This window comes from Ochlerotatus camptorhynchus, unplaced genomic scaffold (genome assembly GCF_037179485.1).
Source record: "Ochlerotatus camptorhynchus isolate MF236.1 unplaced genomic scaffold, CSIRO-AGI_Acam_v1.1 ptg000330l, whole genome shotgun sequence".
Lineage (NCBI taxonomy): Eukaryota > Metazoa > Arthropoda > Insecta > Diptera > Culicidae > Ochlerotatus > Ochlerotatus camptorhynchus.
In genome coordinates, this window is record NW_027040818.1 from 12289659 (window position 1) to 12317065 (window position 27407).

The following is a 27407-nucleotide window of genomic DNA, read 5'->3' on the forward strand; positions in this document are numbered from 1 at the left end:
TTGATATTTTTCACGGATGTCTCTTGGAACTTTCATTAGAATTCACTTGGAATTATCTTTCTAACTTCCTCATTGAAATTATCTTTCTAACTCTCCGAATTTCTTTAAATTTCTCATAAGAACTCTCTTCTTCTCGGAATTTATTTAGAATATTCATTAGAAATTAACCTGTATCTTACATACCTTATTATCTCTAGAATTCATTCTAAAATTCCTTTGGAATTTCATCAAAATTATCTGATAAGTTATTCAAAGTGATTGCATCCGGAAAATCTAGTAGTTGAGAAGATTATTATTTCCAACGAGAGGATGAAGTATATTTTTTTCCCGGTTCATCATTGAAATTCACGGACTTTAGAATTTCCGGTTTTTTCCCGATTTTCCGTTTCACTGATCATCCTGTGTCCAGTATACAATAGGTCTTATCCATCTGAATAACATTACTGGAAATAGCTATCTCCTATCTAGTCGAAACACAGAAAACGAAACTAACTCAGAGAGTGAGTAACATTTGCTCATTCGTAAGAATACATTTCTAAAAGCGTTGGTCACTCAGCGCATGAGTAACCTACGTAAAAGTGACTCACTCTCTGAATAAGATTCGTTTTCAGTTAATGTAGCCTGCTTAAACAAGCCTTTTGAATCAAATGCTACTAGCGCTGCATGGTGAGTGAATTCTGAACTAAGAGGCCAATCATGCGATAGGTACAGTCCATCCGAATAACTTCACTGAATACAGAAACCTGCTTTCTGGCCGTGCTGTCAAGTTAAAACAAGGAATTTGATGCATATTGCACACTGAGCTTCCAATTTCCAAAAATTCTGACTATCTAATATCCAATTTCTAGCCAAGATGGCAAGCTAAATACATTCAAAACGAATATTACCCAGAGAATAAGTCTCTTTTACTGATTCATTGGACATTTTTTTTTTAAATCGTAGGTACTCATGCGTTGAATAACCTACGCTTTAAGAAAAAATTCATACGAATGAGTAAAAGTGACTCACAACTGAGTAAAAGTTATTCACTCTCTGAGCTAGTTTTGTTTTCCGTGTGCAATGCAACGAACACCCCTGTTTATCCACAGGGGCAAAACCATTTGGCAGCCAAACGATGACTTCTGTCAAACTTTCTACGTTTCGCTTACTCAAGCATTTGAATTATAATTCTATGCCCCTCCTTTTTCTTGTATTTAGCTGATGAAGGTGAATTAATAGAAAAAAATGCTACGATGTCGACGCTGCAGTGTTGTTAGGGACCAACTTTCTGATGGCTGTGTTAGGGGTGAGCACCATGCGGTCGAAGAAAATGTATGAGAAATTTGAATGTTTCCATATTTCTTAATTTTTAGCTATTTATCATTTAAAATGTGTGACAAACCACACAAATCTTATAAAACTGACGAATTGATCGACACACAAATCACCAACATCCATTGATTTTTGGCCTAGTTATTAGCATTTAAAGTCTGACCAATTTTCGTTGCATTTCCCTGGATTGGCACCCTTCCCGAAAGACTTAGCCCTACGTCGAAATGATAGAAAACTTGAAGTACAATCTTAAATTCAATAAAGCGCTCGATATATTTAATAGAATGCCGATAAGACAAAGATCACGTGTTTCCAAAAACCGGGAAGGCCCCGCATTTTTCTAAATTCACAAATTTTAAAAGTCATAAGCGCCAGGTAATAAATTCATGCAATAACCGGGAGGTTACTATGATTGACAGCGATGTGTGAAACTGCAACCATCTCGATTTCAATCTACAAACAAGTCTTCACACTAAGATTATTTCACCGAAATCTGTGAAATTTTACCGAAATCTCAACAGCTGAACAAGTTCGGTAAACACTTCGGTGATTTTTCACAGATTTCCTGTAATTTTTCACCGAATATCTGTGACAAATTACAGGAAATCTGTGAAAAATCACCGAACTGTTTACCGAACATTCAGCTGTTGAGATTTCGGTAAAATAATCTAAGTGTGTTGCTTTTTCGCATAAAGTTTTCAGCAAGTTCCGCGATCCGTTTCTTGCCTCGATTTACTCCATGATACGAGAAGAGGTGCTTGACATGGAAATTTTCTCACCATTAGAAGTTCTTTTCTAACTGTTTCCGAATTTCACGCTAGGGGCAGAAGTGCACTCAGTTCCCCTATATCTTGCATATGAAGCACTTTTTTTTAATCCCATTATAATTTTATTTTTATTTGAGTGTGTTGAGACCCAGCTTCATAGTAAAATTATTCCGGATTATACACTTAACCAAACGCTAATTCGCGGCCGGATTTCTCAGGTGGGAAATCGTAAAAGCAGCGTTTTCCCCTCTAAAATTCAGTAAGAAGGGTAGAGCACTACTTCGGCCTAATCGCCCATTTTGGGCCTACAGAGCAGAAAACATCAAATAAATCCATGATTTCAGAGTTAACAAGTCAAGTATGCGTTTGCTACGATACTTTAGTTCAAAAGCTACCGAACGAAGTCAATAAGAACGCGTGATATGTATGTGTGCACCCATTATTCTCAAAACAAAAGGAGCGCTCCAACCGAATCAACTTTTATCTTCATCCAGATAGGCCGAAGTGAATTCAATGGTGTTGTTTGAATGGCGTTTCAATACATTGGGTCTAATTTAGAATCCACTTGCCGAGTTTGGTTTCAAGAACAGAAATAGCAACATCACAATATTAAAATTTGACCGAGAAGCTTATTTTCTACCTACTAATAATATAAGTTTCTGTGATTAAGAAAAATTTCCTTGAATTTGAATGAAATTCCCGGAGATTCCCTGATTTTCCAGGTCCACAAAATAATGTCCTGATATTTCCTGATTTCTCAGGTAGTCGACACCCTGATTATATATTTGGGACCGAAAAAATATTTAAAATGCGGGATTTAGAAAAAAAAATCGATACCAGAATTCACCCTGAAAAAAATGTCTAGGAGGATTCCTTAAAAAAAATTCTGGGAAAAATTCTAAAAGAGCTCTGTCCAGAATTTAAAGATAATTTTGAGGTATAGTCCTAAGAAATTCTGAGGTGAACTCCAAGGTATATCTGGGGAGAAGAAAGGAAAATCTGAATTGAATTCCTGAGTGACTTGAAGAGACTTCCCTACCAGAGAATGAAAACAAAATGAAATCTAAATTTGATATTTTGATATGAGCGTTCGTGATAACACTAATCATAACAAAAATGAGATCTACATGGTATATGAAGGATATTAAAAAGATAACAAAGCTTGTTTTCTTGATAACAAATCCGTGTATGCGTTTTGATATCAGTAATTTCGTTTATAATAAACAAAATAAGTAATCAATATGTTATTATAACTATGGTAGGAAAACGAAAAAAAAACTGAATAAGTTATTATTTTGATATCATGGTAGCAAACTTAGTAATATGAATGTTTTGAAATCTATTCGTTGATATCAAGATTCATAGTCAAAAAACGTTTTCAATCTGTTTTCATCTATTCAAAATAAAAACAAACCTATATTTCTATCAGTTCTATCGATTTGTAAATTCAATTCGCATGTAGATCAATATCAATACATGTTGTAAAATATAACTGTAAAAATCATTATTGTCTTTGTGATGTTCATAAAGAAAACAGCAAGCATCCTGATTGACTCGTAAGAAAAAAAATGTAGATTTTAGTGATAAATGTGGATGCTCTTTTCATAAAATATAAAATTTTGTTTTCAATTATATTTTTTAGATATATCAAAATAATATAAAATATTAATTCAAATGAAATTAAAAAAAAATAGCATATCAAAATATGTTATCAAAATGATTTCAAAAACATCATTTGATATCATTTTGATACTATTTTGATATCCGACTTTGCTCGGGTTGTGTTTTAATCGTGAGGAGGATAGCAGATGATTTTCAAGGATAATCCTAAGAGATCTATAAACATAATTCAAATGATGTTCTGAGGATAATTTCAACAGAATACTGAAGAAGATTCAGAAAAGAACATCAAGGGAATTCCAAAAAAATATCAGAAGGATCAGTAATTATTCCGAGGATAGTTCCAAAACTAATTGAGCAGAATTTAAATGAAATTATTAAAACAGTTTCAGGAAAATTAAGAACGAAAGTCCAAGGGATTTCTGAGGAGAGTAACTAGGGAATTGGTGTTTAAGGAAAATTTTATGATAATTCTAAATGTGATATATTGTTATTTTTTGACAAGCCATGTCAAAAGAGCAGTTTCTCTTCGCAATGTTCAAAAACAGAACACTAATAAACACAACATTTATACTGAAAATTTGATTACATTGATGCCATGTTTAGACTAGAGAGTGTTATAAGTTCGGTTTTCGAAACATAAAAATAATTCATCACATTTTTCTGGTATCTTTGAAACAGCTTATAACATAACACGTTACAAATCCTTGTTTGAACATGACTTTAGAATCACTAAAAATTAATCTGATTAATTTAAAATTGAGGGTTGATGATAAAGTTGAAATCATAATAAAAACTTGTAAATCCATTTAAAAAAAAATAACCATTAATTTAAGAGACTGACGACCGTATGCTACACAGCAGAAACTAAATTTTAATATTACATCCAAGAAGATGCACTTCAATCATGTCGAATATCTCATGTAATTTTTATGGCCACAAAAATAAACAAATGCAGTAAAAGCAGCGTAATGTCAGTTCATGCACTGTATTAATGATAATTTTGTCCTTTTTGGCAAGAAATATTACACCATATTTTTGACACGATTGACGTGCATCCACTTTGATGTGATATCAAAATTAATTTTTTGCTGTGTAAGGCTTATTGATTTTTTTTTCGATTCTCCATCGAATTTCCGGTAGGTATTTGGACTATGACCTAGACAAGACTGTGGAGATTCACAACTAAGTTGGTAGTCACTAGAATTCAATGGTTACCGCTGTGTATAAATTAATGATTATAGAACAAGTTCCCATCAGTCCAGATCCATAAAAGTGACGAATTGAAATAGAATCCTTCTTACCTGCCTAAAACTAATGGCCTTATTATCCGCAAAATACAATTGATTGACACTGTTCCAGCTTTCCCGCTGTATGACCAGCCCACCGCAGTCTACCGTGTTTGATCAACTTTCCCTGCATCGAAGTAAAATTTTGCAGTGCTTCAGAAATTGAATAACACAGATATGAGATCAAGAATCGTCTGATTTTAGCCGATTGTGCTGCGTAAAATGAGTTTGTGCGGACATTTGTCTCTAGTTTTCTGGTCTGTACTACCCCTCCGACAGAAGAGACGGTGTGAATTGTCTTTTTTTTTTCATGAACATTCAAATCCAGAATAAGTTGGCCGAGCAAGCCGTAATTACCCGACAAAGTATACACCATGTAGGAGATAACTTTCTCGCTATAACCTATAAATCACAGCCACCCACACAGCCTGATACACACTCACGTACCGCCAGCGAACGACACACGTGCACCGCTAGCTCCGAGAAACGTGAGCTACCCTGTGAACGAACGACGTTCACGCTTGGCCTGTGGATATGTATGTAAGTACACATAGAGGACCATGAGACGAAGAAGGGATTCGAAGACTCAAATCTCACATAATATAAGAATCCGCCACCTCTCTTAGGTCCGGGTTTTCCCCGTCTTCATCCACCAATAAGCAGAGGGGCGAATTGCTGCCGTCGTTGTTGTGCGCCTTTTTATGGGGTTTCTCTTCTCTTTTATTAGTTTGCAAATTTCTTTAGTACAGTTTTTTTTTTGTTTCGCTGGTTCTCTGCCTACCTCACTAAAGTAGTGCTGCCAGCTAGTCGCCGTCGTTCACGGTTGAACGCGCGACCATCGGAGTGAAATCCAAAGCGACGGCAATAAGCAGCCGCCGCCGCCGCCGCTGTCCCGACCGACCGAGGCTGTTCTTCTCGTTCGTATCATCGATACAAAAGCCCCCAATATTCGCGCATTCGCATTCCCATAGCGTGGGGCTTTGCTTCTACGGTGGGTGACGAAACGAAGGGGCGGGCGATCGCATTAATCAAACTACTACCATGACCATCATCAGAATCATCAGCGGGTACCTTTCTGTATATAGGAGAGAGAGAGCTTGGTGATAGCAGAGGAACACCAATACAGCGGCACACGATGCGGTTTGTAATAGAAAAACAAAAACCTCCTTGGATAGAATACCGCTCTGGTATCAGAAGTGACATTTCGCTGCGAGTGTATGAGTAAGAACGAGTGCGGGTTAGTGCAGTTGTAGACAGAGGTTCTCTTTTCTTTCGGCTGATGTTTCTGTTTCGAATCGGAACAGCGGTGTTTCCCAGAGTTCCCACATCACATACGATACGACGAACGTTTCAATTATGAATAATAGGGTGAATGTACAGGAGGAGCGGCAAATTTTTTCGTGCGACGCAAGAGTCTCCTCCTATGTCGTTTCCCATGAGCTAACGATGAGAGCCGCTGGGAAGTAATAATTATCTTCGCGACCATACCTAAAGCTATTCTCCAACCGTGGCGCGGGCGGCACACGGGCAACAAAGTCCTTATCAGTGTTCACCGCAAAGATGACGACGACGACGACGGTGGGGGGCTGAATATATGGGAACACAAATTTAATCTGACAGTTCCTGCACCTCCGATAAGGAAGCCCGATTTTGAACAATATCGAATTGGTTTTCCTGTAGACGGCGGCGACCTATCGACGTCATTTCAAGTACATTCCCGTGTCGAAGGGAACTGCTTCCCTCTGTGTGCTGTCGTCGTCGTTGTTGCACATGCGCATTCCCCAGAACGACCTTGTCGGTGTTCTGGACTGTGTGATGGACACTCAATTTCCTGTGCCAGCTCCAGGACATGCATGCCGGAATTTTCAGCAGAAGAAGCGATGGTTTGGGAAATTTGTTTATTGAATTTCTAAGGGGTTGGGGGAGGGAGGTTTAGGTTAGAATCATAAATGAAGGGAAGGATTACATAGGGTAATTTAAAGCAACATGCGAAAGACTTGAAAAATCGTCATAGAGGGCTACTGCGCGAGCGAATTTCGTCAGGTAGCACCACCACACGATTCGGAGCGTTATCTTGTCGGCCGGCCCCGGTGTGTGTATGTGGCTTGGTGTAAAATTACCGAGTAGGCGACGTCACGGAAAACTTTCCACTGATGATGAGTAAAATCAATAAGAAGTTCCTGTGATGAATTCTCCGCAAGTTCCGAAACGGAATAACTGAATACTGGACCTCAGACAAGAGAACGTGTAACCGATCGAACAGTAGCATTTGATTCGTTCATGGATGCATTAAATGGATCATATCATTCAAGCAGCTTACTTTGACGTTTCCTACCACTAGAACTTTGCTACAGAGCAATATTATGATTTTTCTTCTAGAACTTCGAGAAAAGAACGTAGCAATGGTGCTTCCTCGCACGATCAGAAGGTTTTATTTATGATAGGCCTAAACGATCCGAAATAAATGGCATCATTTTCTCTAAATCTTTGGTAGAAGGACGTCCCAAAACTGCTCGACAATGTAATTAATTGTCCAACTTAACACCAGTGCTGGATCTGTAGTAAGGCGAACGGTATGGAATGTGGCATATAAGTGCATTCTGCCTTAAAAGTGTTTCGCAAAGAAGTGAATCCAACTAGATGTTATGAATGCATTGTTTGATAATTAGCTACAAAAGAAGATCCAAATTGAGTGTTTTGACCAGGGCTGTGGAGTCGAATCTAAATTGACCGACTCCGACTTGTGGAAAATGCAATACCAATTTCCTTCAATGATTTTCAGATTTTTTTTTAAATCAAGAAAAGTTCAGGACAATATTTAAATATTTATTAACTTATTGATTGAGATTCTCTAATAAATCCAAAAAAACGGTTAGCAAATTTTGCAAAGAAAATTACACAGCGTCGAATTGAAATGGAAAAATGCCATGCATAATTTTAAACATATAAACTGATTACAACCTTTTTACGAAATACATTTTTACAATTTACATGTTTTCAAAATAAATTGGCAAGATCTCAAAAGTAATTGTTTAGAACTTCCAACGTAACTGATCACAATTTTTAACGACAATTTAAACGACAATGGGTACAGCTTTTGTGAGCACCGATCAAAATTCCCAATAAATCCATTTGCTTTTTTTTCAAAGAATTTGGCCACACTTGTGATTGAGACAAGGGGTAAGTCACTCAGCACATTGTTCCGAAATTAGAATCGGCACAGCTTGGGCACATCCATCGGTACACCTTAGATATACCTTCGGCACAATCTTGTAGGCATTGAATTGTTGTAAATAAAATGGGAGCACTGAAAATTGTCGTTGAAATTTTTCACAACATAACGTGCTGTTTGACTGTATTTTCAGGAACATCCTCTAATTGAGTATACCAGAGGAACTCAGACCAGCAGTTCACTTATACAGCTATCCCCCGAAGATCGAGCTACCCACTGAGTTGCACCCACCGCTTTTTCTCGGCGGTGTTTCAACCAGTCGGTCTGATTTTTTTGCATGTGAGTAGTGCCAATGGAGAACTAGTCACTCACAGAAAATCAGAGTACTTGGTTGAAAACCCACCGAGACAAAGCGGAGGGTGAAACTCAGTGGGTAATGCGTTCTTCGGGGGAAAGCTGTAGATCTAAATATGAAATGTAGGTTCTAGAATGGGCTTAAGAGAAACAGGCAGTTAATAAGAACCCATTAGTACCTTTAATTCAAATAATGCTGCAACTCACACAAAACAAACTAAAGCAGTCTATTGATCATCCTCTATAGTCGGTCTCCAACAACGCTCCCCACCGGTTCCAACTCTTTCTGGTCGCTGATAGACCGATGCTTTTCACATCACGAAAAGCTAGGTTTCTGGTCTACCTTTGAGGGCATTATAAAGCACTCAAACACAGGACTTCTATTACCCTATGGAACACAAATCACCGAAATTTCGCACACCCTCCACTTCCCGCGTCATCCTCAATCTAATTTATCCTTGCGATTTCAAACCAAAACATTCAAGGTGTCAGAAATACCGGGTTGCCGGGATGGGTATTTTACAAACAATGGCAGCTTGGTCTATGACCGGCACAATCGACACACCTGCTGCACACTTGAGGCACACTGACAAAAAAGATGACCCAAGATTGGTGTGCGGAGTGACCTACCCCTTGGATTGAGATTAATATACAGTCAACTCTCCATAGCTCGATATTGAAGGGATCAACCTTAATTCACTAATATCTGATCAAACCAGCAATCTTGAGACGTCATTTCTAGATAGAGCTGGAATTAGGGCTTAACAGCTTTTGTAAACAATGACTTTTCTCGATGATTTCTCGGAAGTCATGGCTCTCCCTGGCAAATCGACATCACCATCGAGTAGAGGGAGACTTCTCCTACCCGATGGATGTGTTGGTTTGTGTAGGCGTGCCTTGAATTCCGAGAAATCAACAAGAGAAGTCCTTGTTCACAAAGGCTGTTGCGCCCTAATTCCAGCTCTATCTAGATTTGAATGTCATGAACAGTTGAATATCTTAAGAATAACAATTGATCCACCTGAAGGCTTTAGAAATAGCCAGAGGGCTTTGAATCTCTGATCAGCTGTATATCCTTTAAATACTCTCTAATCAAGAGAAGCAGAAGTGACTTGAGAACCCTACAGCTATCTTTAAGACTTACATATGTGGCATTCGGTTCTGATTGCTCATCAATAATTCCTTGATGAGCGCTCATGTTCAAGAGCATTAATTGTTGAACGTTAGCAATCAAAGAAGGCATTATCATTGAACGAAAGTTTTCAGTGAGCTTGAAATCTCATAGCCCACCCCATCACCGATGATCATCATAGCATGCAATTTGACTGATTTTAGCTCATAAGCTGAGCATTTTCAACGTCTGCCGTCAACACACACACAAAAAACGGATAACAAACGTTTTTCGCCCCACAAAAGCCTACAGTGAAAACATAAAAAAAAAACTGGCAACAATTTCCTGATAGCACATGTCCTAATTGAATGTTTACAAAATGAATCACAGCTAGCTGACTTAATCCTCACTGACCCGAGCTCGATATCCGACGATTCGTATTCAGCACTTGCCTTCCTTCCAACATCGAACACACTTTCTGTCCGTACTCGACAAACGTAAATATGCAGCAGCACTCTCTGCATGTGGTAGTGCGGTGTGTTGTGTATTTATTTTTGCAATCTTCTTAATACCTTCATGCATATATTCTTAAACTTGAAAATAATTATTGCTGATAAAGGCAACAGCCAAGGCTCATTGAACACGCCACCCTCTCCTTCGCTGCGGATTCCGTTCTGCCCCTTCACCAACCAATTCGCATCGCATGCATGCGGTTCAACGAGCTGTCTTCTTGCACCAGCTGCTATTGCTGCTGCTGCTGCTGCTACTACAGTGCTAACTGCATCCAACCGTTTCTGTGTACATACAAAGCTCTGGCTGCCTGCTGCCTACATGCGCACCACACGACCAACCGACCGATCGAGCGAGCGAACCTTGTTTCCGATGTAGGTAGTAGATGTAGGATTTTTTCGTCGTTTTTGTATGGGTTCTATTTTAGTATATTCTTTTCTCGGTTGATTCTTTTTTGCCGCTGCTGCTGTTGCACTTTATTCGTCGTCTCGTTTGGTGTTCTCAGCGTGTGTTGCATCCATAACATTGCAACCTTAGCTACTGCTACTGGTGTATCCTATTAGTTAATGCAAATTTATTCCAAGCTCTCTGTGCCATGCACCGTGAAACCGCACTGCATTTTTTCCCCCTACATCTGGTGTGGAGAGTCTTTGAAGGCATCTATTGATCTACCTTCCGGTGTTGGGATTCATAGTCTTCCAAATTTCCATCATCGGAAAAAAAAACCTGCCTCTTATCGTGCTCATCCAACAGACAAATAACTTCCCACAAGCAAAGCATTCTCGGGAACTATCGCGTCCAAGTCGCGTTGTCTTGGCTTGGAATTCCACAAACGCTTCTTTGCTCTGGATATGTATTGTCTTCCTTACTTCCCTGCTGCTGCTGTTGTTGATGCTGTTTCAACAAACAACAGAGACCAGCGCACGGCGGCAGCGAAGATGATGATGATGTCGAACGACACCCCGCACTCACCATGGCAACCCTGCCGCATCCATCCGTACACACAGCCATATTACATGGCGATCCTTCCAAAGTCTCTCCGGCATAGATAGCGCAACTAACAGGCAGTCATTGACGTTGCCGTCGTCGTCGTTTTAGTTAGCGGAGAAGCGAGCGCGCTGCTTATTATTGAAACATTTTCATTTATTTTTAAAAGCAAGTTTTTCTGCTCTTCTCTTGCCCTGCTGCTGTTGCTGCTGCTGCACAGCACACACGATGTGTGTTTCTCTTTTCGAGTGCCAAACTGGTGGCGATATATAAACCTGTGTGATGGTATTGGTGTCGTCGGTGTCCGACCGGAGGTTCATTGCTTTTTTTTGCTTTTCTGTTGCCTATTCCTTTTCGGTCTACTTTGGTTGGTCGCTGTCGTCGTCGTCGCTGCGCTGGTAGACGACGTCTACCAATACTGATGTGCGAACAATAATGATGTATGTTCCTGTGTGTGGGATTAGTTCGGTTGTTTAGCTGGTCGGTGTCGGTCGTTTGCGTGCACAGGTTCAAGCGAAGGGGTGTATATTTAGTTGATCTTGGCTTATATACCTGCTGGTTGCGTTTAGAAATGTAAAATCAGTTGAAGATTACTGCGTACATGACATGGCCAGGGATTCCAGTAGTTCAGGAGAGGAAATCTCGCGTAACATTTGAAAAGGGCCTATGTCCAAAATGTAAACAATCCAGAAAATGAATTGTAAATTTTTCCGCCAGTATTTAATTCCTATATAAATAAATTAAAGTATTTTAGGCATTTATATTGTTCACAATAACAATAGTAACTATATCTCAGTACACAACATCCAAAACATGCGAAACGTTTTCAAAAATACATGAAAATCGATAAAAATTTAATATCACAGTAATAAGCCTTTTTGTGAATCTTTAAATGGTTAGGCCCTTTTTGTTAAGCCGTTGTGCTTGTCATCATAAATTGTAGGCCCTTTGCTAAGCCTTTTCTTAACGTCAAATAAATCATCGGCCCTGCCTCAAGCAGTAGGGCCTAGCTTTGATTTGAAATGTTTCAATCATCGGCCCTTCTACGTCGCTAGGCTTATGAATGGAACCTCATCGAACGAAAAAAAATATATGTTAGGCCCGAGGTTAAGCCGTTTTTGCATGAATGATTGGAAAAATTTCGTGGATCGGCCGTTTTAAAAATCAAGTTATTTTTAATGACTTTTATCGATAATGCGGAACATTCCTATACGACTGGTAGCTAATTACCAGTGCTACAGAATGGTATCAAAAATCGGTTTGTTTACATTTTGATCATAGGCCCTTTTCAAATGTTACGCGAGAAATCAGGACATTTTTAAAAACACACTTCCGGAGCAAATTGTGATTGGAAAGTGGAGGAAAACCGAGCAAGTTTGCACGTATTAATTTGATTTTTAAATGAAGGTGTGGCAATACTTTTGCCAATGCAAATATATTTATGATCGTACAATTGATCCATTTTCGATTGTGTTGAGTGTTTTGTTCATTTTCCCTTGAAAACTCGTCATTTTTGTATTTTGGCCAGTAAATGCGAAACGTTAGGAATACGCACTCATTAAATCGCCCAAACATGTATGACGACAACAATTCGTCCAATACTATGCGCCTTGTTTTGATCAGAGTTGATAATAGAAGAGTTACACAGAGTGAGGCTTGCAACCCTGATGGCGATCAATAGGCATTTTTTTTATTTATTTTTGCAACCTTTGTTTTTGATAATACCTCCGCTGACTTCATCTGGGTTGTGAAAGTTTCCTCTGTTATCCTGATTTGTGCAAAAAATGCTTCCCACCGATAGGTAGACGGTTTGACAGCTCGATAGGTAGATTTCGATTTCAGTCTGCGTAACTCTTGTATTATCAACTCCGGCTTTGATTTTCTTCAAAGTGTCGCCCTTAACTTTTCGCCGTGTTTACGTTTCAGTTAAAGATGAGCTATTTCGCTTTTGTTGGTAAATTGCGCCCTGTACTATCGTAAACAAAGGAAAGAGCGTAATCCATTTTAAGCTTGTTTAGAAATACATTTTGTTTCGCCTTTTTTTTTTTGGATTTTGCGATAGTGGAACATTGTACAAAAATGGTTTGTGAGTATTTGTTAGTAGATCCGTCTGATTACTGAAAATCGCCACTTGTTGTTTACAGTTTGCTGGTTTCGCCCAATTTACTCCGGACTAGACGAACGTAGACTACATCTCACGGGAAAATACAGGGGGTAAATTGAAAATCTAAAATTGCGACAGTCACGAAAAGGTGTTAGGTTTTGAACGCTTATAACTTTGTCATTTATCGATGAAATAAAAATACAAATACACCAATCGATAGGAATGAGCCGTACGATTCTGCTGTTATAAATACTTTTGCAATTTTCCATAAAAACTTCTATAAAAACGTACTAATAAGATGTGATAATTTTATCACTGTTTTCATGAAAAATACGTTTTCCCTAACTCAGTCGCCATAATCGAGTACCACTTGGTTGCGTACCATTCTGCTTGAACCTTTAAAATTATAAAATAGTCGGGTCTTCACTCATTTTGGAATCGGACGGCGTGGTGAGTGGATCGTTCAAGATACCAGCAGCAAGCAGTAGCACGCTACCGGTGGACATTTTCCCTCTCTCTGCCGTCGTGCAGAAAAACTTGCTCGTAACGGACGGCGTGATAAGTGGATTATCAATCATACTGTCACAAGTTGAAATCCTTCATTTTTGAGATTTTGATGGCAAATGACGGCAACTAGTGTAAAATTTCATCCCACAAAACCCATTTTGAAATTCATGAAAAATCAAAAATTATAGGTATGGGGGAACGCTCCAGTATTGGCCATGTTCTTATATTGGCCACCTTTTGGCGATATTTCACGTTGTTTACAATTTTCAGATGGTTAGTTACTTTCAGTTTTTTTTTTTGTAATTACTTTATTTATACAGGTTCAATTGAATAAACTTTACAGAGCCGAGTTATCCTTTGCGTTATACATTATTACTGTCTTATATTTAAAGTTAAAGGAACTGGACCGAGTACTCGCGGTTGTCTCGAGGTTAGTGGAGATTTAAAATTTTTTGGATGGGAAAAGGGAAGAAGGAGGTTTGAAATGTGGTTTACGATACAACTATTTAATTAATCCTAAAGCATGAAATTATTTCTATTCATCTTGAAAACAAACATTGAAAAAAAAACCCCACACGTACAAAATACAAACTAAACACAAGGTTAATCAAACTTACAATCTAAGGTTAATATCCTTAAAGTAAACATATATGAGTTTCATAAACTCCAGATCGCGTCTAGCCAAAATATCCCGAACTGGAACATTAGGTTGTCTACCTCGAGCCCGAAGGGAATCATAAAAGTGTGATCTGACTCCACGATACTCCGCACAAGACCAAAGGATGTGATCAGCGTCCTGGTAACCTTGTCCACATTCACAGAGATTGCTTTCTCCCAACCCCACATCGCCACGACCCACATCCAACCCCTTGAACCAAGGACTCTTCGACACCTTAGGGATAATTGAATGTAGCCATCGTCCCAAAATTCACGATAGGCGATCTGTCGATCATAAATGTCGCCTTCCATAGCGCCCACCTTCGCAAGTGAATCCGCCTTCTCATTGCCCAAAATTGAGCAATGCGAAGGGACCCACGCGAAGGTGATGATGAAAGAGCGCACGGATAAAGCACTAAAGCAAGAGAAAATACGAGAAGTGCTTTACCGGCCTAATGGAACGGATAGCCTCGACAGAACTGAGACTATCCGTAAAAATAAAGTAGTGGTCTGGAAGAAGTGAAGCAATAGTTTCCAAAGTGTAGTGAATTGCTGCCAGTTCAGCCACATACACAGAACAAGGAGCTTCAAGTTTTCGAGAGGCGCTATGAAATTCATTAAATACACCAAAACCAGCGGACTCCCCTATTAGAGATCCATCTGTGAAAAACGTTCTTGCAGAATCAACATGGCCAAACTTTGCAGAGTATAATGACGGAGCAAACATAGGACGATGATGCTCTGGAATTCCGCGGATTTCCTACATCATAGATAAATCAAAATTCACTGAATTGCCGAAATCGGAGAAGACTACACGATTGGGAATATTTATTGAAGGGCTGACATCATGTGTTAAATATAGGTAGTACAAAGTCATAAAACATGTTTGAGGATTTAGCTCCAGAAGCTTCTCAAAGTTTTCGATCACCAGTGGGTTCATTACTTCACAACGGGTGAGGAGCCTCAGAGATAACTCTGAAAAACGGACGGATAGTGGCAACATGCCCGCCAGCACTTCGAGACTCATAGTATGAGTCGAGTGCATGCATCCTAACGCGATACGAAGACAACGATACTGGATCCGTTCCAGCTTGATGATGTGCGTTATAGCTGCCGACTGGAAGCAAAAACTACCGTACTCTAAAACCGATAAAATCGTTGTCCGGTACAACGTCAGAAGATCTTGTGGATGGGCTCCCCACCACGTTCCGGTAATTGATCCTTAGTTGGCATTTTCATCTCAGATACTCAATATGGGATCTCCAGGTGCATTTGGAATCGAACCAGACCCCGAGATATTTAAAAGACATGGAATGAGTGATCGGTTTACCCAAAAGTTGAAGCTTCGGTTGTGCTGGGCTATGCTTCCTAGAAAAAACTACCAACTCAGTTTTCTCCGTGGAGAATTCGATACCTAGCTGAATAGCCCAAGTGGAAAAATTGTCCAAGGTATCCTGTAAGGGTCCTTGCAGGTCAACCTCTTTTGGCCCTGTGATAGATACTACGCCGTCATCTGCAAGTTGTGTACTTTCAGTTTGTTGATACAAATCATATTCATCGGTGTTCTTAAACATGTCGACCACAAAATGCACGAATATTGTGTTTTAATCGGTTTTCTGAGGTGTGGCCAACATAAGAACCTATGGTCAATACTGGTGCACTTTCCCTACATGCTTTTGCAACTTTTACAAAAAATCCAAAAAGAAAGTAGCATCAAAGGCACATTTTGAGTTGTGCCTATGTCGCCCCTATAAATATGCAATTTTGTTGTGACCAGTGAACCGGGAAATAGGGAAAAAGCAGGGAATTCAAAGTCACCGGGAAAAAAAACCCGTGAATTTCGATGACAAATCGGGATAAAATTTAGTTTATCTATTTTTCAGCAAAAGAATAAGATTTTTTGTTTTGAAAAGATTTTAGAATGAATTTCAGGGATAACAAAAAAGTATTTCTGAGAAAATCAAAGGGAGTTTAAGAAAGAACGCTTAGAGATTTTAGACTTTCACTCCAAGTCACTTGCGTGAGTTCATATTCAGAATAGAATTATAAAGTAGCTGTGTGGAAAATTCCAAGTCGATTGTGAAGATCCCAGGATCCGTGCAAAATACCAAGGGAATCGAAATTTTAGGGTACAATTCCAAAGGGATTCTGAGAATAATTTTAAGGGAATTCCAAGTGCATCACGAAATGAATTTCTAGATAATTTTAAGGAAATTTCTCAGCTAAATTTCAGAAGAATTTAGAGGAGAACTCGAAGATAATTGAACAAAATTTTAAGGCAATTCTGAGGTGAATCGCTTGAGAATTCAAGTGAATTTTAAATAGACTTATGGAAGGAAGGTTCGAAAAAAATCGAAGGATGAATTTCATGCTTTTTAGGATCGATCTGTTGTGAATATAGGGTAAATGTCGGCTTCGGCACCCATTGACTGTTTTCGGCAATCAAAATTTAAACGTTAATTTCACTATGTTTTACCATCAACACACTTCCCTGAATGTATCCAAATGATTCTTTAGTCTTTCAGCTTCAATCTGATTATATTTGTAGGACCGAGCAATCCTTTTATGCCAGATTTTTCTTCAAATGAAGCATACGTAATACAAAATGGGGCTGATTTCGAGTTGCCGATAATAGAACAGCTGGTTAACACGCAGTTCTGATGGGAAGGTTGCCGAAGAAAAAGAGGCTGCCGACAATAGTCACACTCACCTGAGAAGTTTAGAACGTTGTAAAAACGCTTTCAAACCGTTTTGAAGAATTCTGTCGATTGGAATGGATAGAGAAGCAAGCAGCAGATGAATTGAAACAAACAGACACGTCATATATGTGCGTGACGCTGTGAAAATGCTAATAGAAGTGCGGACGCTGCTTAGATTGACGAGAATACGTAAATTCCCCTAAATATTTTTAGGGACTCCTAGAGAGAATCTCAAACTTATTTAAGAATAATTCTGAAATAATCTGCATGAAGGGAAATGATTCCCAAGGAAATGAGAATATTTTAATAAAATCCTGTAAGAGGTTTTGAATAAATTTTCACGGTAGTTAAGGTAGGGCTTTCTTCAGAATGCTAAAAAAAAGCACACAAAAGGGGTACACAATTTTGCACCTAGTTTGAACATTTTAGCTTCGAATCCCTCCAATCAATTATTGGTACATCTTCCAATTGAGTTAACAAATTTCACTATATTTTGTCTTTTTTTTTAAGATTTCATGCATTTTGCATAAGAAAACGCGGTGTTTCTGTAATGGCTAAAAAGTGTTTCACCTGTCACAGATTACAGATTTTAGTACCAAGCACTAATATTATCAGACGGTAACTCTATTTATGCTTTTAGATTATGATTGTAAGCCCCTCCTACTTGGATAATTATGCTATTGAATGGCTTGGTATACCCCGCCTAAATCATATTTTTTTCTAACTAATGATGAAGCTACTGAAAAATGTGGGTAATTGTTTTTTTTTCCCAAAACATCAATGGCGGGGAAGTTCACTTGTTTTAGAGAAACATTTTTTTATTTAATAATTTCCAAGACAACTCATCCAGAAATCAAAAATTAAGGCGGGAATCTGTTTATATTTCGTCATATATTCCTATTTTAACTAGATATTCGCATTTCCATGGGGTCCTGAATTTGGCCAAGTTTTTCTAAACATGAAATCCAAAATATGTACATACGACAATCAATATTAGCAAATCACTGGCCCAATCTGCATCCCCGTAAACCTCCAATGTCGACTCCTCTGCTTTCAAGGAAAGTGTGTGGTCCTGCGTAGATCGCAAATGCGACTGCCGGAGATGGTTGACAATCTTGACCAACCGCTTTGTTCATCCTCCATGAATCGAGCGTCCCTGCTCATCACGATTTCATTGGTAGCTTGGTTGATGAATCGAAAAGCCTTGTGGTGGTCCGAATAACCAACGAACGTGAGCTTGATTGCTTTCGGTTCCAGCTTGGTTCGTTTCACTCCTGGCACGTGAACGAACGCAGCACATCCGAGCCTGCGAATGTTCGTGTAGTCTGGTTTCTTGCCGAACCAGAATTCAAAGGGGGTCTTCTCCAGTCAACGCGTGATGGCAAAAGATTCTGCAAATGAACCGCCGTGTTAACTGCTTCTGCCCAAAAGCGATATCCCATCTTCGCGTCGGTTATAGTGTACTCGCCAACTAGCACGAATTTCAGTTGCTTCCGAAATTTCAAGCTGGTAGACGCTGATGCTCTGTTAACATTATGCTAGTGAGCTTTTTTTGCTAGCAGCTAGCTCATTAGCGCTAATGAAATAGCACCCCATTAACCATACATCGTGCCATTTCAACGATCGTCCGGTGCTTGCGTTCCGCAACTCCATTCTGTTGTGGTGTGTAGCTTGCGGTGTACTGTGGCACGATCCCGTGCGTCCAGTAGAACTTCCCCAATCGTTGCGCCTTATATTCGCCGCCTTGGTCTGTGCGAATGACAACGAGCTTCTTTCCAAAACAGTTGCTCCGTAACGTGGATAAATCACCTTTTCGTGGTACGTTACGGGATGTAAGATCTACCACCGATTCCTAGTCCCGACTACTTCAAACTAGGGGAACAGCATTTTTCCAGTAATCAAAGGAACACATCTTAGTCCTTGTTACTTTTTATGCCTTGCTGATAGTGACAAGACTCGGCTTTGTCCACCGAGGATGATCTTGAAACAAGGAAAAATTAGTTAGTTAGTATTCATCTTTGTGGTTCCTAATCTTCTATTCGTTGTTCTCTAGTTTGAAGTGGTTGATACTAGGGTTCTGATGCATGGTCATTATCGGTGTCATTCCTTAATTTTGTTGCTAAGGAATCCAATTTTGACTGGCAAAGGGGCGCGCCTTTGGAGGGTATAAATAGCGGGACCTTTCAATTAGAGTCGGATCCTTGCGATAAATTCAAGAATGACAACTGTAAAAAAAATCGAATACTTCATTATTTCTCAATAGTGATGGAGTAATACGACATGCACTAAACTAAGGACACGGGATAATCTACAATAGATCAAATTACTGGTCGCAGTAGTGTTAGGTCCCGAACAGAGGAAAAAAAAACTTAACAGTTCAGCTAGATAGCAGGTTGTTTTCTTTGGTAAGGTTCCCTAATAAAATTGTTATGGTTATTTTGCCGAACACGTCGGGGTATCATCCAAACAATTTGTGGAATAGTTCTATTATTTAGGTTATCGTTCGTTTATGGTATTTTGTTTATTAGCGTTGTTTTCTTTCGTAAGGTTGTTCAGATGGATGGTGAACATAGAATTCCATTTGATCCATTTCACTTCTAGTTGCTTGCTTTAACTTGACTGTTGAATAGATGCTTGATCAGGTGGACAAGACCTTTCCGATGGCGGTCTGATTGTTTAGAAAATCTGTATTAGTTCTAGACTAACATTTGAAAGGGGCGTAAGAGCCAAAATGTAAACAAACCATATTTTGCCACATATAGAGAGAATAGTTCACAAACTTCTCGATAAACACGAAAAAGTAGAAGAAAATATCACTTCAAATCACCAAAAACGTTTCTTCTTACATGGCGTATTTCCAACTTTCAAATCTATGATGAATATGGTTGTTACGCCTTGCACCAGAACAACGAATTATATTGTTTTAATATGCCAAACGTATTGACTCTGTAGTGTCTAGTCACGCCCGATTCATTTGAAACGCATCCGATTGATATTTCACGTGTAAACAACGAACAAAAAGAAGACCAAAAAATCTCCGGGCGTAATTCCACTCTCACAAAATTTGCGAACGAAGAACCAAGGCGGAACAACAAACAAAAAATCCCGAGGGTGTACTTCCACGGCGTATCACCAGTGTTGGCAGTTCAAAGGGTGGATGATCTGGGGGGTAACAACATGTATGAAATTATCAGGGCGTATGATGTTTTCTTCTCAATTTCACGACAAAGAAAACTTTTTTTTGAGTTTTTAGTGATGGATGATGATAGATTACACTATTAACTATATGTCAAGCTTATAAAATCAACCAGAAAATGGAAAGTCGTGTAATAGTATTAATTTTTAGGTCAACAAAATTCAGAAGCGATTTTCTCGATATGGTCATTTTGGAATTACGCCCTTTTCAAATGTTAGTCTAGAGTTCTTCTTCGTGTCTATTTTATCTCAAATGGAACTGAACAAAGCACATGTTCACGAGGCTTAAGATCATATACAAAAAAAAACGAAAATGATTGTTCTATCACTGTTTACTTTGATCACAATAGATGTTGAATACAGTGAACTGTCACCTTACCAGTCCCCTGATTTCACGACTTATCAACCGGGCCAAAAAACCTATATCCCAAGCCCAAGGGTCGCCTCTGTTCCGATCGATTAGTTTCTGCACCGGCTCCCCTTTCGCCAAACGACTACGCACGCCGGGGTCGCACACCGATGGAGGTGACGAACGAACCAGTTTTCCAGCGCGGTTAGTTGCTTGGTTGGTCGGTCGTCGGATTGGTTGACTGACTGGCTGGCTGGTTGGTGCGCAAATTTGGAATTCTTCTCCTTCTCTCGCTTTCAGCTTGGAGCTTGGAGGAATGGTAGGTCTTTCGCAGGTCGCCACCACCGCCGTCGCCGCCGCCGCCGCCTATCCGTGTTCCCACAGACAGATGATGTACCCATGTGTCTGTGTATGTGCTGCTGCCGTTCTTTAACTGTATATAGCGCCGCAGATATATGTCGTGATGACACAAGGGGGAATGTCTTCGATTTCTCGTTCGCATTCAACGGTCGATTTTCGGGATTCGTTTGCGATAAGATTCGCACATGAACCAGACGCGCCGCGCGCTTTGATAGCAGGTTATCAGTGCGAAACACAGTGGCATACACACACCGCCCTGCCGGATAAGGCTCAATTAGACATGACCTCACTAGGCTAGCGAGCGACTCAGAGCGGGTTGTGTGTACCGCACCGAGCGCTGTTGCCTTGAAACTGCTGCAGCTGCTGCTGTTGATGGTGGTTTGTGTTTACGTTGCCTTTTATGATGTAAGTCAAGGAAACCGCATATAGTTCACTGTTGTCGATGACGATGATGATGATGTGGACAGTCAATCAACAAAACGTCACTTTGTTTTGTTTTGGACGACTTGCTTTCGTATGATCGATCTTGTTTTTGATCCTATTGACTTAGTAGTGCAACAAATGGAAACACTCTTCCAACCGAAAGAGGTCAGACCGATTCCGGACCGACGAGAGCGTGCCGCAAAAAAAAACGTCAGGAACAAAGCTGAAAGCAAACAGTAGGGCAGAGAAGAAAAAAACGAACGGAACTTACCAGGGCGAAAAAGTTGGTGTGGCAATCTTCCAAACTTGCGCCGTTAGTTTGGTGATTCTGGTGCGTCATGGTTATGTTATGCTTAACATTTTCACTAGAGAGGTAAAAACAATTTCTACACTGCTATTGCTGACACTACTTCGGTTATTTACTGTGTGGGTAAGATTGCGCTCTGCTGCTCCCTGCTTCGATTCACTTCATGCACCATACTAGGATTCGCGTACATTGAACGTACACACACTACTGCACAATCACCAATTTCTATTCGAGACTGACACCTCTCTTTCTCTCTCTTCTTTTCGCCTACAGCACTTGAAAGCGAGAACCCTTCTCTTCTCAGTAATCGAAAATTTCTTCCCGAAGTAGGCTTGGAAATTATTCACTTTTGCACTGCGCTTTCTTTCAATTCTTCACCGCGGGTCGGTAGTAGGCTCTTTCTGGATTCGGTACGGTTAACTCACCACGGTCGACACCGACTACTAGATGGCAAATTTTCACCATCCGATGGCGACGGTAGAAAATGGCGGACATGGAAAACAAGCTAAAACACTGTTGTCATATTTGACATTTGCGAAAAATACGCACACATCCACCTGGCGTGATAGCGGGAGATCCCCACACATCCATATCCACGCAGCTAGATAGATCTCGACCGCCTATATTTATGCATCTTTTTTTTTCCTTCCTATCCTCACACACCAACGCGCGCCGCCAGAAGACACCAACACACCCACAGATGACGAAGAAAAATTGAAGAATTTTCCCTTTTTCCTACTTTTCGATGAAAAACTTTCTCAAAGTGAAGAATCGATTCACTTTCACCACTTGGTCAACATTCCTGATCCGTTATCCAACTGGATTCACTTACAACTTCACCACACCACTAGCCAGGCTTCACTTCAGGACAACCCTGCGCCGATAATTTACAGCCACCGGGGTATTGAGGCATAAAAAAGACTTCACTTCTTGCTCACTTCGGGAACGCAAAAATAATCCGTCCGTTCGATTCCCACGTCGAGAGTCAATTATATTTAGAAAGTATGTTAAGTCTGAGATCTCGATCTCGCTCGATTGACGCGAAGTGTGTATTGGTGCACGATTTGTACAGTCAGTCAGAAGGTGTCAGTATGCGTGTCGCTTTTCTGCCGTCACTGCCTTCACATTCAGTCCAACAGAGCACCTTTTGAGAAACTCGATTTTTATTCACCACCACGATTACACCCCTGCGCTTCAGCTTGTCCCTTGTTGGTTGTGTTGGTGACAACTACTGCGTTCGCACTTTACACAAACAAGCCGCCGCGCAGTGTTCAGCGGCTATTCTCGCCCTTGTCAGCCGCCCCACCGCAACTCTGGCAACAATGTAATGTTGCTTTTTTGACACAAGCCCTCGTGAGTGTGTGTGCGTGCTTGCCTGCCTGCCAGCCACTGTTTATTGCCTCTCTCCGAGTTTGAGTAACTCAGCTCAATGGAAATGTTGCTGCTGTTGCCTTTGATGATGCGATTGTATCTCACACACAAGTCATTAAAACTGTATATCTCCGTGGTGGGCTCTTCGCCGCCGCCGACACCTTCTTCGCTGCCAATGGGGGAAAAAAGCAGAAAGGAGGGGGTGCCCAACGAACGGGAGCAGTACTGTTGTAGCGAGAGAGAAATTGCACTTTTTTCCTGGTCGACGTCGTCACTTTCGAGCCCCGCGCACTTTCACCACTTTTATCGATTCGAATTCTGTTCCATTCTAGCACACGGATTGTTCTTCACACACCAGAATAGAGCGGAGGATTAGCCACCGCGAGATTGCACACACTGTCTGTCTGTGTTCTTCTCTCCACTTCTCGTCTCGTTCCGCAGAGGAGGAGGACTCTTTTCCAAAGAACAGTCACAAGTACATAAAAAGCAAAACGAACCGACGACCAAGCAAACGTCCGTCTTCGACAACGGTTGAAAGCACAATGATGAATGATGATTTGATGAACGGTGAGCGTGCAAGCGAGTGAGTGAGACGGCGGACTGCGCGAGAGGAGGGGACTCGGCGGCGGAACCCCGCTCTGGTGGAACTCACGCAGTACGGACGTTCGACGGCGGCTTGAAATTTGCATAATTTTATTTTTCTTTTCAAGGGAATGAGTTCCCAGGTTCCAGCCCAGCACCCAGAGCTCATGCAAAGTGAGGGTGGTGGGTGAGGGTTAAGAGTAGACTTTGTTCCAGTGAGAGGTGAATTTGCTGAGTGCGGTTAAACATTGACCAGAAGCAGTGCTGTAGTGAAACGAGGGGGCATTGGAGGATTCTTGTACACTCACAAGTATAACTAATCGAAAATAGAATAAAATTTAAGCATTATTCGATTATGCTGAAAATTCATTCATTAAAATTTAAAAAAAAGTACAATTGAATTAAAAATATTTGAGGTAAATATAAACGTAAACTCAGTTTGTTCTGGCCACAAAAATAATCTCGGTTGATTTCAAACGAATTTTATGTTAAAACCCGCATAAACAATAACCATAAGAAGCGCCTAACCACCAATTCGGGATATCATCCCAACTTTATGTGATATGGTCGTACCATCTATGATATCGTTAGTGTATGGTACTTGATATTAGGGAAGTAATGTGAAATCAATGTTTAACATAAAAATCATAATGAAGTAATGAAATTGGGTTGTTAGCGGAATGCTAAATAAAACAGGAAAAGGGTTTTATCTTCCATTTAATTCCACTTAATTAATTTTGGTATCCATGACAGATACGTATTTCGACTACAATGTGCAGTCTTCATCAGTGTCATTCCCACTAAAGAATTTATCAAAATCTAACCCCCTTAAGTACTCATCCCCTAGGTAAAAAAGTCAACACATTGTAGTTTCATTTTTATACCTATGATCTTGACTTTTTAAGGCCCTTTACACGCGAATCAAAGTACGCCCACGCAAACCAATACCACTTTCGGAAAGGTGATAGTTGTCCCTATCCGATGATGTTGTTGGTTTGCGTGGGCGTATTTTGGTTCGCGTGTAAAAGGCCTTAGAAAGTTTGTTTACAAATGCTTTTCTGCCGTTATCAAATGTTATGCCTGATATCACTTCAGACTAGAACTTTGGTTCTCTCATGCAATGGTTCATCAGAGAGGGGAAGCTCAGTAATCCTCATTCTGCCACGGCATGAGCCAACGATGCCGGACCTAAACCAACCGTCTCCAACGCTCCACTATGAAGCACCAACGTCCAGGTTATAAACTAGCCAAGGGAAGGGCTTTATAATAACCCGGAGCGGTTCAATTGAATATCCTACTACACAAAAAAAAATTAAATACAATTAGATTGGTCTCACCCGATATTTTTGAAATAGTTGACGTTTTGAATGAAACATTGCCATTTACAGACCTCGTGTTGTTAGTTTTCCTGAAGGTCTTGTGCTTAATGCTTGATTTGTCTTTCGCTTCGTATTTCTAAGAATTGAATCTAAAGATTAAAAAAACAAAAACAAACACAACGCTTCTCGCCCACAAGCAGTAGACCGAGTGCAGAATCTTTGTGATGATACTTCCGGAGAACTTTGCGATTTGAGCGTAATTGCTTTTGCATCAATCGCCGATTTCTCACGTATAATAGGTCAATTTCAAGAACAAACTATACCTAATTAAATAGAAATCATTCCTCTATCTGTTTGTGTTATTAGTTTTTGAGATTGAGCTCTTATTCGCGAGAAATCGGTGATAGACGTGTTTGTTTACAAAATCAATTACGCCCTAATCTCGAAGTTCTCCGGACTTTCAAAACGTGCATACCCATAGAAATAAATCCAATTCAATAAAGGATGGATTAAAAAAAAAGATGATTTCCACTGCGACTAAATCCAGCATTCCTAATACTAAAATATCAAATTCTGTGCTTAGTCATTTATTATTAGTACAGAGCAATCAGAGCAATAAACAATGTACGGTGATGATTAATCTGTTAATATGCTTTTATAAGCGGGTTCAAATGCACTTTTGGTAAGCATCAACACTGATCTGGCAACACTGGTAAATGTGGTAAAGATCCAGATCAGCCCTGGGACTTGGTAGCCTAATTAAACTACCTCAAGGTTTTGCCAAAGCCCAGGGAACTATAGTATATATACTATATATATAGAGCAACAATTATATTCCATAGTTGGCTCAACTATATTTTTCAGTAGATGAACAAACGTCAAACTTCAAAATACAACGATACAACTATGCTTGAGTATATTCAAGAAAACTATTGTTTGGGAAAACAAAATTTTACAATGTTTATTAAACGAACTGCTCTTCATTATTGACATATTTAGGAAGATTGTTTTACTTCTTTGTCAATCTCAAAAACACAACTGCAAAATCATAAAAAAAAAGTGAACGAGAACATTAAACATAGATTTGAACCGTGTTCATCTGCGTGAGAGCCAGCTATTTTATCGCCTGCTCTACGCATCTCAAGTTAAAAGTATGTGGATTTATGATGATCACTTGAAACCAAATTATATAAATAAATTACATTTGACGGTTGTTATAATGGATCAAAGTTATAGTTGAATTGAGTATAAGATGAACAGTTGAATCTAATAGGTAGATATGATTGAGTTGACGCTCAAATTAATTGTAATTGTAATTTATCAGCCCTCACCCTGGTGGCCACTGCCAACCCATCGTGTTAGGTGAGGGCCTACCAAGCCTAAGCGTTAAAACATGCCAGACCTGACCGTATAGCATGCCGCAATCGTGACTAGCCGGCGCAAAATGTCCAAACTAGTACCAACAATCAATACGAAACTAACGATTTTAAATTGGCTCACTACTTGACTAGTCTATTGGTCCCAAGCAAATCGACTAACGTACCCCATTCTAGTATAAATTCCAGTACTACACTATGTTTGTTTTGATTCGCTATGAAAGTTTGACAGATAAAATGAGGGGTTATTGGTTTTTCCTATGTTTCGAGGGGTGAATCGATTAGCTTGGGACCGAAGAGAGTACCAGAGCTGAGCCAAAAAGTTGAGCACGTTATTTTGGGACCTTCTAGTCTTAGAGTTACCTCTATGGTATAAGACTGATCATGATCAATGTAGTATGAATAATGAGAAATGAAGAAAATACCATCCCAAAAGAAAGTTCCCTAGCAATAAAACTATTACTCTGTGCTAATCTGAGTTATTTCAAAATGGGAATCCATATTCAGAAACTATACCCGATTTCAACAAACTGTACCGAAATCAGAACAGCAACTGCTCGGTAAGATTTTGGCATTTCTATTTAATTGTATAAAGCTACTTTATATTGAGCTCTTTAAATAATCTCAGTCGCTCTGAACCCTATGAAAATTATGCTTTCCCAATATGCTACATTCTCTAACTATAAACCTGTCATTTCTAGCCTATCTGAACTATTTAATAAATGGAAACCATAACGGACCCTCCGCAACCTATCTCTGTCTTATCTGAAATACCAAATGCCAATGGTTTGAATGTATCAATATATAAATTGGAAATGACGTTCAATCAAATAAACCCATACCCCACTCACTTGACCAGGCTTCATAATCGTCCAGTGGGCAGTGCGCTCTACACTCCAAGTTCCCCTTCTTTCCAATTCACCCCAAATTTGATATTTTATCCCTTTGAGCGTTGATTAATCGCAATGAAACATTGTGACAGAGCACGGACTTGAGGTTAATGATTGAGTTGACGCTCAAATTAATGTTGGAAAAAC

The 27407-nt window shown here is 39.7% G+C and overlaps 2 protein-coding genes across 4 annotated transcripts in view; both read right to left on the reverse strand.

Moving 5' to 3' along the window:
* Window positions 1-23607, reverse strand: part of skd (mediator complex subunit skuld) — a 170398-nt gene extending 146791 nt beyond the window's left edge. For all 3 annotated transcript variants that reach the window (XM_065230348.1, XM_065230347.1, XM_065230346.1), the window contains exon 1: window positions 21687-23607. In XM_065230348.1, coding sequence (XP_065086420.1) covers window positions 21687-21755 — 69 coding nt within the window. In that variant the 5' untranslated portion in view covers window positions 21756-23607. The remainder of the gene's footprint in view (window positions 1-21686) is intronic.
* LOC135708448 (transcription factor grauzone-like) overlaps window positions 1-27407 on the reverse strand; it is a 404988-nt gene that overhangs the window by 248967 nt on the left and 128614 nt on the right. The window lies entirely within an intron of this gene.